This window comes from Antrostomus carolinensis, unplaced genomic scaffold (assembly GCF_000700745.2).
Source record: "Antrostomus carolinensis isolate BGI_N321 unplaced genomic scaffold, ASM70074v2 scaffold52144, whole genome shotgun sequence".
In the NCBI taxonomy this organism is placed as follows: Eukaryota; Metazoa; Chordata; class Aves; order Caprimulgiformes; family Caprimulgidae; genus Antrostomus; species Antrostomus carolinensis.
The window spans coordinates 15040-27933 of NW_010313844.1; the positions used below are offsets into that span (position 1 = coordinate 15040).

Sequence of the window (12894 nt, forward strand, 5' to 3'; positions counted from 1 at the left end):
GAGGCAACGCAGAGGGGCTGCCAAACCAGCATCTCCCCAAGGCCCAGTCGCCCACCTGGCCCAACCCTGCTCTCACGGGGAAGGAGCTGCCGCTGTCTCTCAGCTGTGAATTGCTGCCCGTTCCCTCCGCTCTCCGAGAGGCGATCCACTTTGCTCCCAACCGGAGCAACAATTTGATACGTGACTTGGATGTTCAAAGGAGTCGATCAGCTAGCCACCCTAGAAGAAATACATATTGCTCTGTAGGAAGTGGTTCAGAAAGCACCTCTAGCTTCTTGGGACTAGACAAGCATGATGCTAAAGTGTCTAGCTCTTCCTTCTGCGGGAAACACAAATCGCTCAGCTGTTGGAGCATACACTCCCTTGGGCTTTCAGCACCAGCTAGGCCAGGGAGCGTTTTTCATGGATGTTCTTCAAGACAGAAGTAATTTAAACTCCCAAACGCAACTCATCCTATAGGATCTATTTTCTGAGCAGTGTGGGAAGGTACTGGCCTGCACAACCATTTATTAGCACAAATAGAAGTGTATGTTTAACTCTGTGGAACGGGTAGAACAAAGGATTATTAAATAAAATTCCGATTAGTTCTGCTGAAAGTAAAATACCAGCTGGAGCCGGGGGTAACGCAGGCCTGCCATCAGCAAACGTGCGCTGCCAGCGCATCTGCACACACACACACACCAGCTCTGACCACGGGGGAGGCTCAGACTGGAACAGCAGAACCAAGGCGTCTCCATCGTGCTCTCTGCTCCGACAGCTCAGGTCCTGCTCTCCGCTAGGCAAAGCCTTTGGTTGCAGCTGCACAACGGGAATGAGAGCGACAAAACCCAAGTTTTCTGGGATGATGCCCGCCTACCAGTAGCCGTGCTGTGTCGGCTTTCCAAGTGGGAACACTGCCACCAACACAGCTATTGCAGAGTCCCACTGCCTGGGAACACAGGCATGGCAAATTGTTCTACCTACAAGGGGATGGTGCCCACAAGCCAGCCTGCCTAACTGCAGCCATATTCATTAACAGCCCGTTGTTTAGATCCTACTGAAAAAGTTAATGAAGCCACTTTGTGAGAGGGCAACCTCCCTGAGCAGAAGATAAGTCATGTATATAAAAAGGGGGCTGAGAGGGAACTTGTGCATCCTTGCAAGGTCATGCTAGAATGCATCAGTGGCTGGCTGAGGCTGGGCTCCTCTGGTAAGAAGCCTGGAGCTATTTATGACTCATGTAATTAATTAATGCCAACGGGCGTTCTGCTGCAGGCACGTGGGAGACCAAAGGGAAATACGAAACGAGCAGGTTAGGAAATGTAGCGGAGGTAGGGGAGAAGGATGACATTTCTTGCGGCAAGACATGCTTTGAAGTAATTATCAACAGGCCAAACAGCCAGCAGCTCTTTTGGCTACATCGGTACAAAATCAATTAGGAGCTTTAAAAATGCATCGGCTCCTACTCCAGCAAGAATAAGAAGTAGCCACCTGAGATAGGGCAGTTGCATTTCTTAGCGCCGCACACCCACCACCAGCCCCACAGCTGCTCACACCCCGCAGTGTGGTCCACAAATGGTGTGACCAGCAGAGGGAGCATCGTTAATGCCTTCCAAATTGTAAATGCCTTTGGGTGAGGAGCATAAAGGAAGACTGACAGCTTGATTTTACATCTCTAAAGTCTGACAAGTTTAATGGATACGAGAGAAAGGAGCGAAGGGCAAAGCGAAATGTGGGCGCACACTTTGAAAGCCGAGTCCCTGCAGGCACTCAGACCTCCTGACATACACCTCCCCTTTCTGGAACCAACTCTTGGGCGCCAGGAGCTAACCAAAACTCACAGATCACATTAGGAAAGGGACCACGTCTGTGGCTTCCCCGCTCCACTTTGCAATCCTGCAGTCTCACACCGAACACTCAGCGTGTGGCGATGCTGAGTCATGACACCGAGCTTGCACAGACCGTTTGAGGACAATGAGAGCTTAACCTAATTTTGTCCCTTTGTTCTCTGTACAGAGATCAATCAGTTCCACTCCCTGCCTTCCCATCCCCGTGCATCCAGTGCCTAATGCATTATACAGCAAAACTGTAAACAGACATAAAGCGCACCCTTTCCCTCCTCTGGTGCCCTCAAGTCCTTCTGGGCTGTCCAGCTCTCACCCAGCCTGCATCCTCTCTTTGTCACCACAATCTCTTCTGTCGGTTCCTAAATGTATTCAAGCATTACCCCATCTTATCATAGCTGCCTGAAACAAATCCCCTCACACAATGAGGACTCCAAATATGCTTACAACCCAGTGTTGTTTTCTGATTCGACTCCTCTGTGCTTGTGTTTTCTCTCTGGACACTTGCAGGGGCCAAGCACCACAGCATCAGTCTGACACTGCCATCTGGATGAGCAGCAGAGGCTGCCTGCAACCTCAACCCTGGCTGACAAAGCCTGGGAGGCTGCAGGATGCTCCCCTTTGAGCCTTACCCACCTCCATGGTGTGGGGGGATCTTGCTTCCTACCCTCTGATCACCACCAAAGCCCTCAGATCCTGGTTGGTGGGACCCCCTTCCACTACCTGTTATTTTTCTGGAGCAAAACCACAGAAATCCATAGCAGAAATTTAAAAAAAAGAAGAAAAGAGTTAAGTGAAATGGCAGTCGGTTTTAGTTATATAAATATATATGAGTGAGTAGATCAAGAACAACAAAGTACTCCTTTCTGGTGGGCTGAGAATCCACACAAGCCTGAGTCTCCAGGGTAAAACATGAGAGAAGTAAACGACAACACGGAACACCCACTTAGCATGCATGCTACATACTCCTGATCTGAGCCTCACCAGCCTTAAGAAAGCTTCTGTTAAATACTGTAATGCTCCCAATTACAACTGATCTGGATTGTTTATTTTCTAAACAGATTTTCCCCCCTGGGAGATCCCATAAGCCTAAGACAAAAGCAGTCTTGAAGAGGTGTTTCAATCTCTTTTGGCTATACAATATCCACAGCTGGCTTGATTTCCCTAATTATTTCATACTGACCTTGAGGATATTTCGGCCATTAAATGACTCCCGTTCCTTGAAAGACGATTTACCAGCCATTGTATTGTTTCGCTCTTCGGCTGTAAAGAGAAAAGCCGCCACCAGAATGAGCTTCAGATGGGAGAACTGTGTGTGCTGTACTTCACCCCCCCACTCTCTCCCTCCCCAAAGTCAGCTGCCAGCTAATAAACCATATTTGCCCAGTTCTTAGCGCAAAAACACTGCCACTTTGATTTTAAAGAGAACAAGGCTGAACACACAGGAATTGGTGCCTCTATTGGGATCACCTGTGTTACCTGGAGGAAAGACCCTAACTCATAGCTACTGCTAGGGTGATTCTGAAGGGCTGATGGCTCAGTGCCACACATCTGCTTCTCTCTGGCTGATTTTAATCCCACCTCCTGCCAGGGTGAGAGTCAGCACTGTGAGCACTTGCATTGCCTGGAACAGCACCAAATACCAGACTGAGAATGCGAGCACAGTGCCAGGCATGGTCCAGACAGCACCTATACAAACCTCTCCTGCCTGCTCCGGGAAGCACATACATGCAGGGTGGGCATGCAGCCACACAGAGACATTAAGAATAGCAACCTGGGCCTACAGCAACTTGCCAAATGCCTATGTCTTAGATCCGTTTCCCCAGAGCATGGCTGGATTTTTATATAAACCCTAAGTGCATGATCTGTTCTTTCCACAGGACCTCTGCCTCACTCAGTGAATGCATTCAATATTTCTTTTTCTTCTCCAGCATTAACTATGAAGTTGCACTCACACCTAGCAGGCTATTCAAATCCTGCACTGAATATAAAGTGACTTCCATGGCTATCTGTGTAAGGCTCTCACCATCGTGTCTGAATGCCTCACATGCCTCATGGGGTTGTTCAGAATATGGACTCAGAATGCCAGATGCAGCTGCCTGTGTGCTTCCCCTAGCAAAAAGAGCCACATCAGCACTTTGGGCTCACATTTTCACCAGTTTTCAGGGCTCAGTTTGAGAGCTAAGCCCCATTTTTTCAGGGTTTCTACGATCTGAGTATGCTTATCCAACTTTAGCACCAGTCACCCCCAAAAGTCTGCTGCTGGGTGCACGGAAAACCATAACACAAGCCATCTGCTGTTATTACTGTCCATACAGAGACTCATAGAGGCAGTAACTGGAGAATACTTGACATAACCTATTGGCATCACAGAGGCCACCGTGCCAGAGAAAGCTACAAAAAGCTTTAGTGCCATGCTGCTCAGGCTTATAAAATACAGCCCGGCCCTAGAGCACGTGCATGTGTGCACACAGAGAACAAGGCTCTAATATACTGCCCCTCCCTAAATGCAATACATCTTGGGCTGCTTTTTAAAGTGATGCAACAAGAACGATGGTACAGATCACTAGAGCAGACAATCTTCTGGCAGAGACAGCGGACACTATACACTCAATAATAGCTCATATTCAGCCTTGTAGCCGTCTGAATCTGATTTAACAAGAATGACACTGGAATCACGTTCCTAAACCAACTGGAAATCTTTAACTTGACCAAAGAGGATCATGTTTTCATCTTGTTTAAAGGTCAGCACAGAACACTGAGTCATTACTGCATTTCAATTTAATGTTGGGGCACAGAGAGCTCAAGATCTCACATGGTACTTGAATGTATTCCTCTCTGGCTCAGACCTGACGAGTGCTATTGGGCGACAGCGTTTCTGAAGCTATGGCAAAGAATCTTAGAAAAGATCCAGAAAGTGTTCAAAGCATGCCTGCCTTCTCCAGCTCTGCTGACTGCTTTTTCATTTTCTTCTGGGTTTTATTTAGTGACAGCCCCCCCACAACCTTGTAGGTATTTTGGAGATTAAGAAAAATCACAAGATTGGAAAAAAGAAACATAAAAGCCAACAAAAGTATCTCCTGTTCAGAGGTACTACTTTAAATGCATTTATCAATACGGATGAGGGATACGCACCACTTGGATCTTTCCTGAAGAGAGTGTTCATGACTGTAGCATGCAGTTTCACCCTATCCCATTCTTTAAGCATCAAGCCGGAGGCCACAAACCTTTCCACCAGCTGATCAGCAATCAACTGCAATCTGGGAAGGCAAAAAGAGAAAGAATAAAGCAGTGTGAACCAAGGATAAACCCCTGCTTCGCCAGTTTTTCACTTTTCAACCAGGGCCGGCAGCAAGTGTGAAACGAAGTCTCTGGACGCACATGGGGAAAGGGAACTAGGCTCTGATGGAAAGTGAACAGAGCCATCAGGATTCAGCTCTAATGCAAAAAGTTCTGGCTGCTTTGCAAAGCTTCCTTGGTGATCACTTCTGCTGCAAATATTCCATGAAGAAGGGCAGATTTAGCATAGCAGGAAGCTTGTTTGCAGTGACAGATGTAACCGGGACACAATGTGACTGTCCTGACAGATGCTAAAATCTGCAGACCCCTGGGGACTTTTGGACACCTTGACTCCTAGAGAACCTGTTCTGCTCAGGGACTGTGACCCGTACAGTGCACCAGGCTGGAGCTTGGACCTGCTCTGTCCCAAACAAGCAACCCAGTCACTGGGCTTCATTTCTGGGAGAAGACAGAACATGGTGACAGAGGGCAAAAACCCAGAAAGCACATTCTGGTGAATGTTCCAGCTTCGGAGCTGCTGAGCAAGCAGAATCAAAGGACTTACTGCCACCTTCTTATCTGGCCTTGGCTGGGGATGAAAGCAGCCATGGCTGCCGGGATCTGCAGGCATGCCTGTCCTGGGATAGGCAGCAGGAGCAGGCAGGTGATCAGAGCAGTGCGCTCAAGTATCCTTACACCCAAAGAGCTGAACAAACTTCCAGGCTGCTGCTCTTCCTCACAAAATTTCTGCAGTGCCCCAGCCTTACCAAAAGCAGCAAGGATGTGATAGAACCAGAGCTTCCCATCCCCAAAAACAAGGCAAGAGGGTACCACTCTTGTGATAGTTTCACTTGGCCAGCCCTTGGCCAGCAGCTAACACAGCCGTTCAGACACTCCCCCCAAGCCCCCAGGAGATAGGGGAGAGGATTGGGGGCAAGGATAAGGAGGCTTGTAGGTTGAGATAAAAACAGTTTAATAATAGAAATGGAGAGGTTTGGGGGCAAGGATAAGGAGGCTTGTAGGTTGAGATAAAAACAGTTTAATAATAGAAATAAAAAAACCCTAATACTAATATTAAAATAATAGTGATAATGATAACAGTAACAAAATACACAAATGAGTGATACCCAGGGCCATTGCTCACCACCTGCTGACCAAGCCCGGCCTGTTCCCAGATAATGATCCCAGAGGAGCAACAATTCGGAACCAAAACTGCAATCCCGGAAGAGTGAGAGCCTGAGCAAAAGCCAGAGAGAGCCAGAGAGGAAGAGCCCCTCACTAATATACTGCACATGATGTGATATGATATGGAATATCCCATTGGTATATCCAAATGCCAACTTAGCTTATTAATTTAAATATTCCTCACCCCCTTAGATCTTGTGCTCGTGGACTAACAGAACACAAAGTCCTTCACTTCCAGTGACACAAATGCAAACACTGCTATGCTATCAGTGTCTCTCTCATAATATGTCCCAGGCTGAAAAGCAAAACGCAGCACTACTCTAACTATTGAAACAGAAATCCATCTTTGTTTCAGCTAAAAACCAGGACACACTCTACACAGAAGAATCTGGGCTTCTTTCACCACGTCCAAGGGGTCAGACAGATTTCTGCTCCACCGGATCCCACCACTTTGGCATCTCAGCTGCAGCAGGAGAGGCAGAGCGTGGTCACTCCGAGGCTGGCCCTGAGAGCCCAGGGCTGCCACGCTCCAGATGCCACCTCCTACCCCACGGCTGGTTTTTTTGTACTGCCCCTCACGGCCTGCCAGCCCCCATGTGATGACTTCAGGACTCTCAAACTACCAATTGTCATGGTTTTCTACCACTTTCTGGCTTTACATCAGCAATTTTTAAAATTAGCAATGACAAAGATTAAATGAATATCATTACAGACAATACTAAAACAAATTAACAGAGAATATCTCAAGTGAAAATGGTGCTTTATTACGTTATAAAGTTAATCAAGGAAATAAAACAAATTAGAATGAATTATAATGGAAATTATTTGCCATGTGGGAGGCATTAGAGCATGATCCCTCTCTCAGTCTGAGCCATTATATGTGCAGAAGGGCTTGCCAACCCCTAATTCTGTCTGCAGTTATGCAAGCTAAGTCAGGGGAAATCAAATCTCCTGCTTCACAGCTTAAGCTGATCAAGATCATCCAAAGATCAGGAAGGAACTCCACCCCTCAGCCATGCCAGGAACTACACAGAACTAGCAAGACGTCTGGCATGAGACAGGAAAGCACACATCTCTTCAACACAGGCTGCAGCAGTCTGATCCAGCACAGAAGATCACGTGGATGCCGCTGTCCTCTGGTACTGGCCTTGCAGCTGAGAAACTGATTTCTGCCTGCTTTCCCCATTTCCCTGAGCAAAGGTTCTAGCAGGCAAGAGGTGCATGGAGCTGCTCAGCAATGATCCATCTAGCAGACCAGAAAATGAAGCAGAGTTTTCTGGAGGGATCACCATTTGTCCCCTCTTTGTAATCACCATTTGTCTGACGCTGTGTCTGCTGGAATCACAAAGGAAGCAAATGAAGCTTTCGCTGCTCTCCATCAACACAAAAAATGTCTTCTTTCCCCTCTGCAAAGCTGAATGTTTTCTTGATGCTTGCTAACAGTTAAGGAAGTGTATTAGGGGAGAAGTGCCAGATTAATTAATTTGCAGATGAGGGCAGGACCAGTCTGGGCCAAGGATAAAAACAATTACTTGGCCCTCGCTGAGCACGCTGCTATACAAAAAGCAAAAAAGGTGTTGCAGAAGAGAAGTCTGCCAGCCTCCAGCTGCCACGCAAAGCACAAGACCCGGCTTTGGTCAAATCCTCAGCTAATAGATCTCTGTGAAGAACAGAGGAGAGATCAGCCCTTTCTTGGGGGGCACGGGTGGGGGTCGTTTTCAGTTTCAAGGCAGGGTGGATTTGAAGATTTCTCTCCTCTGCTACCCCTTATGCACATCATCATTTTCTGCTAAGTGGGTTCTCAGCAAAACAGATATAGCTGGCACCTGAAGCAGACCACAGTGCTAGTACCAACAATTCAAGCTGTCCCCAGACACACGCAGACATCACTGCCTCACCTTAGGCCCTACTGAACGCTCTACAGGACTTCTCTACCAGCTCCTCAGGTCTCAGACTTACTTTCAGATGCAAGCAGATTCACAAGTACTGCACCTCAGAGATAATCAAGAGCTCAATGACTCAGAAAAAGAGGCCCACACTTCAGCTCTCAGAGCTGCCACTTTGGATGCTTTCTACAACAAACTGACTGAAGGGCGTTTGGGTCATCCAGGGTCTGCCTCCATCTCATCTTTCTGAGTGCTTCTGCCTTGTTTCTCCCTGTACTTCTCTTCTGTCTCCTGGCTGATCTCTAGCTTGTCCTGGTTCTCCACCCACCCCATTTGTTTTAACTCACCTCTTTCAGGGTAGAACAGACTTCAAAGTGGAAAAGCCAGGAAAAGATTTCAATTCCTACTGCCTCCCAGCAATTCTTATTTTCACTGTCCCACCCATTTTCTTATCCCACTTCCGATCTCTTACTTCAACACAGCCTCCAAACTGTGGTTATAAGCAGTGGGCCCCCCTTGTCTCCTCAACCCTCAGGAAAAGGAGATGCTAGAACACGTCCTTTCTTCCCCGAGCTGGTGCCTGCTCACAGCCTCCCTCCTCCAGCTGCACTGCTGCGTGCTCCCAATAGCTTCTGCTGTCCTGGAGCAAAGGGAACAGACACAAAAGGGCAGCGCTGCCAGAAAAAGAGAAGGCTAAGGCTCAGGGAGAGAAGGTTAAAGCTCTTTTGGCTATTCCCCTATGCCCTTTCCCACTCACCTCACAACTGATAGCATTGAGTACAACAGCCCTTATGTTTCCCCAGTCTTCCAGAAAGCACTAAAAGCTGGTGCTGCCACTGGTGACATATTTGTCAAAAAACAGATGGAGGAAGGTTGTCCAGACACTGCCACATCCTGGGCAGCGCCGTTTGTAGTCCTAAAGCCATCAGCCGCAGTGGCAAAGAGCACCCACACACACACTGACACCAACCAGACTTTGAGATTTCAAACCAGCAGCTCAGAAGACAGACATCTTCACACCCAGCGCCTGTTCAGGCTGCTAACAGACACAAAAACCAACTCTGTAACCAAGTCATGCTTTTCTGAGGACCTTCTGGTGTAACTGGGTTTTAAGAATTATTAAGTGCTGCAGAATATGTCAGGTTGTCCAGATTAATCTGGATTGCAGGTTGGGACAGCAGAGGCCAAGTTGTCCTGCCTTCTAAGTCATCTCAGGACTATCTCCTTGGCCATCTTAACACCGTGTGAGCCATGACACCATTATTCAATCTGTCAGACTGCTACAGAAACAAATGACATCTTTCAGCTGCACCACCAGTGACTGATTTAAAGAGCAAACACATCACTGCCTTAACTGGCTTAGGAAGCAAAAATGACTTAATCTTCCTGACTGCTGCTAGCAGTACTCACCAGCTTCAGACAGCAGAAGGTTTCTCTGGCACACTGCTACTGCTGCTGTGGCACATCGAGGAGGAACGAAAGAAAGGAGCCTGGGGAACTCACCTGTCCGAGCCATCCTTCATGTGGACTTTGGCATAAAGGACATCTGTCATGGCAGGATCGTCATTCATGTACTCCACTCCTGCCACCTCCACAGTCAGGGGCTTGCCTCCAGCAATTTGGCTAAAATGCAAGAAATCCCTCATGTTAAAAAGCAAAACATCACACCTGCTTTTGAAATACAAGGCATAGTACTCCTCATGCACACACTAAATGTTTGGTTTTACAAAGGGAATGATACAAAATACATTTTTTGCTATAGTTAAACATAAATTTGAGGTTAAGCAGGCCTTAAGTGCTATACAGACTTTATGGGGCAGTGAACTTCACTGAGAGTTCTTCTCTTTCCCACACCTTTCAGGTTTGCACTGAAAAAAACCCAAACACAAAAAGGCTCCCTAATTTCTAAAGCTTGAAAGGCTACAGCTGCTATTGTCTCATCATCTCAAGAAATACTGTAAAAACATTTAAATTCATATGTTCAGTGTTTTAAACACACATTAAGTCAAACTCGTCCCTGTTCACAGGCTATCTCAACACAGAGATCTCCATTTCAAAAAACCCATCAGCAATAAAATGGTACAAGTTCTCATTCCAGAGAAGCTCCTGTCTCTGTGAAGAGAGCGATCGTGACACAGTCTCCAGCTTGTTCATTTTTGCTGGGAAAAGTACTTGATACAGAATGCAGTTTTAAGTACTTTTCAACATCCACTTACAAATGCTGGAAGTAAATAGAGCTGTTTTAAAGTCAGCTCCAGCTACTCGTGCAGGAAGGCAAAACCAAAAATGTGTGCAGGATACAATATGCACTCCCACACCTGCAAACACACTGTGAAGCGTATCTGCTTCCAAACATGTCGCCTCCTCGCCTTTTCCACCAGAACATCAGAGGGAGGCAGGGCGCTGCAGCGAAAGCTCCCTGTGAGCGACTGCCGCTGTCTCATTTAGCGCCGAGGTCTCACGGAAAGCGCAGGGACTGCCTGGGCAGGCAGAAGTAATAAACACGAGTTAACAATGTGAGCGTGACTTTGCTCTAACCTTGCTCGCTTCTGTTCAGCTCGCCCGAGAGACGGCCTTTGAGATTCTCAGCAAAGCTTCCCAGGTGGAATAAGGAGAGAGTGATTTCCCCTGCCAGTATGTTTACTGGGAGGAAAACAGCACAAGTGCACTGTCGTGCACATCACAGCGACAGCTCTTAAAGCCATCTATTCTAAAAAAGGCACATCTACCTTCACATGGCACTGCCTGCATTTAGGAAAGTAAATGAACACTAATGAAGGTTTATGTGGGTGGAAGGGAGCCTAAATTAATTTTCAAAGTATATTTATTTGGGTGTGGCAGGGGAAATAACCTAAAGGTTACATTCAAGTGTTGATTCTCCCTCCACTAAAGGAAAAAGAGAATGAAGATTTTCTCTGCCTCAGTTCAATCCACTTCTGAGGAAGCTGGCACTCTCCAAATACTACGGGCAGAGCCTTCCCCTGGAAATGTGCTTGCATTTCTGTTACACAGCTGAACAACTGGAGCCATCATTTCAAAGGCAGAGGTATGATTTTGGCCATGCATTAATTCCCACCGATATTAGCTGGCACAGCGCGGCCAATTCTTCATGCACTGAGGCAACAAACAAATAAATATCAAGGATCTGTGCTCTGTGTGAAAAGGTTTTGCAGAAATAAATAAATAAACCAATCCCTCAGGCCATCTCTAATTTCTAAGCTGAACAGAGATAAGCTAATTATAGTGTCATTCAACCACATTTACAGTTAAAGCCCTAGCATCTGCATCTCAGTGTTAACCCTGGTCCTGGAGCAGCACTGAACGTTTCGGACTGATAACTCACACAGCTCATGCTGGCTTCCCTGCACACAGCTCCCTGCATCAAGAAATGCATGTCAAGGACACCTCAGCATCTGCTCTGAGGCGGGAGGGAAGCAGCGTGCCAGAGCCCGCTGCAGGCAAAGCACAAAGGTAATGGAGCTCGTCCCTCCCTCTGCCGCAGGCGGGGGACAACAGCAAAAATTGCTCACGTAAAAATAACAGGGACACACGTGGGAAAAAGAAATGAGTGGAGCAAGGTTTTCAGGGAATGCTGAGGGTTTGAGCTGAGCTGTGAGATGCTGTTAGACTCTTTGTGACTGCTTGGTGATTTCTTCTGCTCCCATTTGAAACGTTTCAGCCTTTTTCTAAATTTCTGGAGTTGAGATAAGAGTATTGAGCTGTTTTTCTTGTCACCCTCCCTTGCCAAAGACAGCTTGCTGTTTTTACCCCACTCACGCCCTTGGTGATGACATCTCTTTTTTATCACTTACTCCACGAAGTCCTCTTTGCATCGCTGTAGGAGGTCACACGCTTTCTGGATCTCTTGCTCATTCAGAAGTACCAGCGTTCCAAGAGTCAGGTGAAGTTTTGAAGGGTTCTGGAACAGGCTGCTGCTGACCCCGTGATCCTAGAAATCAGTCAATCAATCATATACAGGTGTCTTATCCACACACACACCCTCCATCAGAGAGATAAACAGTACAGAGAACAGGTACCAAGCCACTGGCATCAAACCTTTCATCTCTGCATCACTGGTCAGGTTGGTAGTGACTCAAAGGTGAAGCTAGTAATAAAATTTCACAGGCTTTGTGAGCAAGTGAGCTCAGCCTGGCAAGTGAGGTGCAGCTCCCCGCCTGCCTTCTCATCACAGCTGCTGAACGGCAGCCTGGTTGCTGGTTAGGACCGGCACTAACCCAGGACCCAGGAACAGCAGCACTCACTCGTATGAGAGAAGACTTCCACAGCTGTCAAAGTGGCAGCTGCCATCAGCAATGAACTCAACACAAGTCAGCACAGATTTAAAACTTAAGTCCATTTTTTGTGCAATAAAGCTGGAACCAGCTGCGGTGACAAGTTCTAAATGGTCTCTAAATCCTGTCTAAACACAGGTTGCATCTCACAACACAAGCACAGCTAATACCAGCTCAAATAATTACATTTTTCTTGTTCCCATGTGCTCTATAGTTTGCCAAGATGAATTAGGTTTAAATTCCCTTTATAAATTACGTGTTGTTGCTGGGGAAGAACCGTTCCCAGGTGGAGCAGTGGTTACATTCAGCTTTAAAAACCATGCTCTTTTGTTCTAGGATATTTATAAAAATACCTCGAGGATGGTTAACACACCCATATTAAAACAATTATTTCCACTTAGTAGCCATTTCCCATCAGTGCATTAAATA

The 12894-nt window shown here is 46.9% G+C and overlaps 1 protein-coding gene across 1 annotated transcript in view; it reads right to left on the minus strand.

The window, feature by feature from the left end:
• Nucleotides 1–12122, minus strand: part of LOC104524522 (activating signal cointegrator 1 complex subunit 1) — a gene marked incomplete at its 5' end in the record, with an annotated part of 25045 nt that extends 12923 nt beyond the window's left edge. The window contains 5 exons of the mRNA XM_029084844.1: nt 3007–3086; nt 3405–3407; nt 4959–5083; nt 9677–9796; nt 11986–12122. Of these exons, the coding sequence (XP_028940677.1) occupies nt 3007–3086; nt 3405–3407; nt 4959–5083; nt 9677–9796; nt 11986–12122 (465 nt within the window). The remainder of the gene's footprint in view (nt 1–3006; nt 3087–3404; nt 3408–4958; nt 5084–9676; nt 9797–11985) is intronic.
• Nucleotides 12123–12894: the final 772 nt, after the last annotated feature.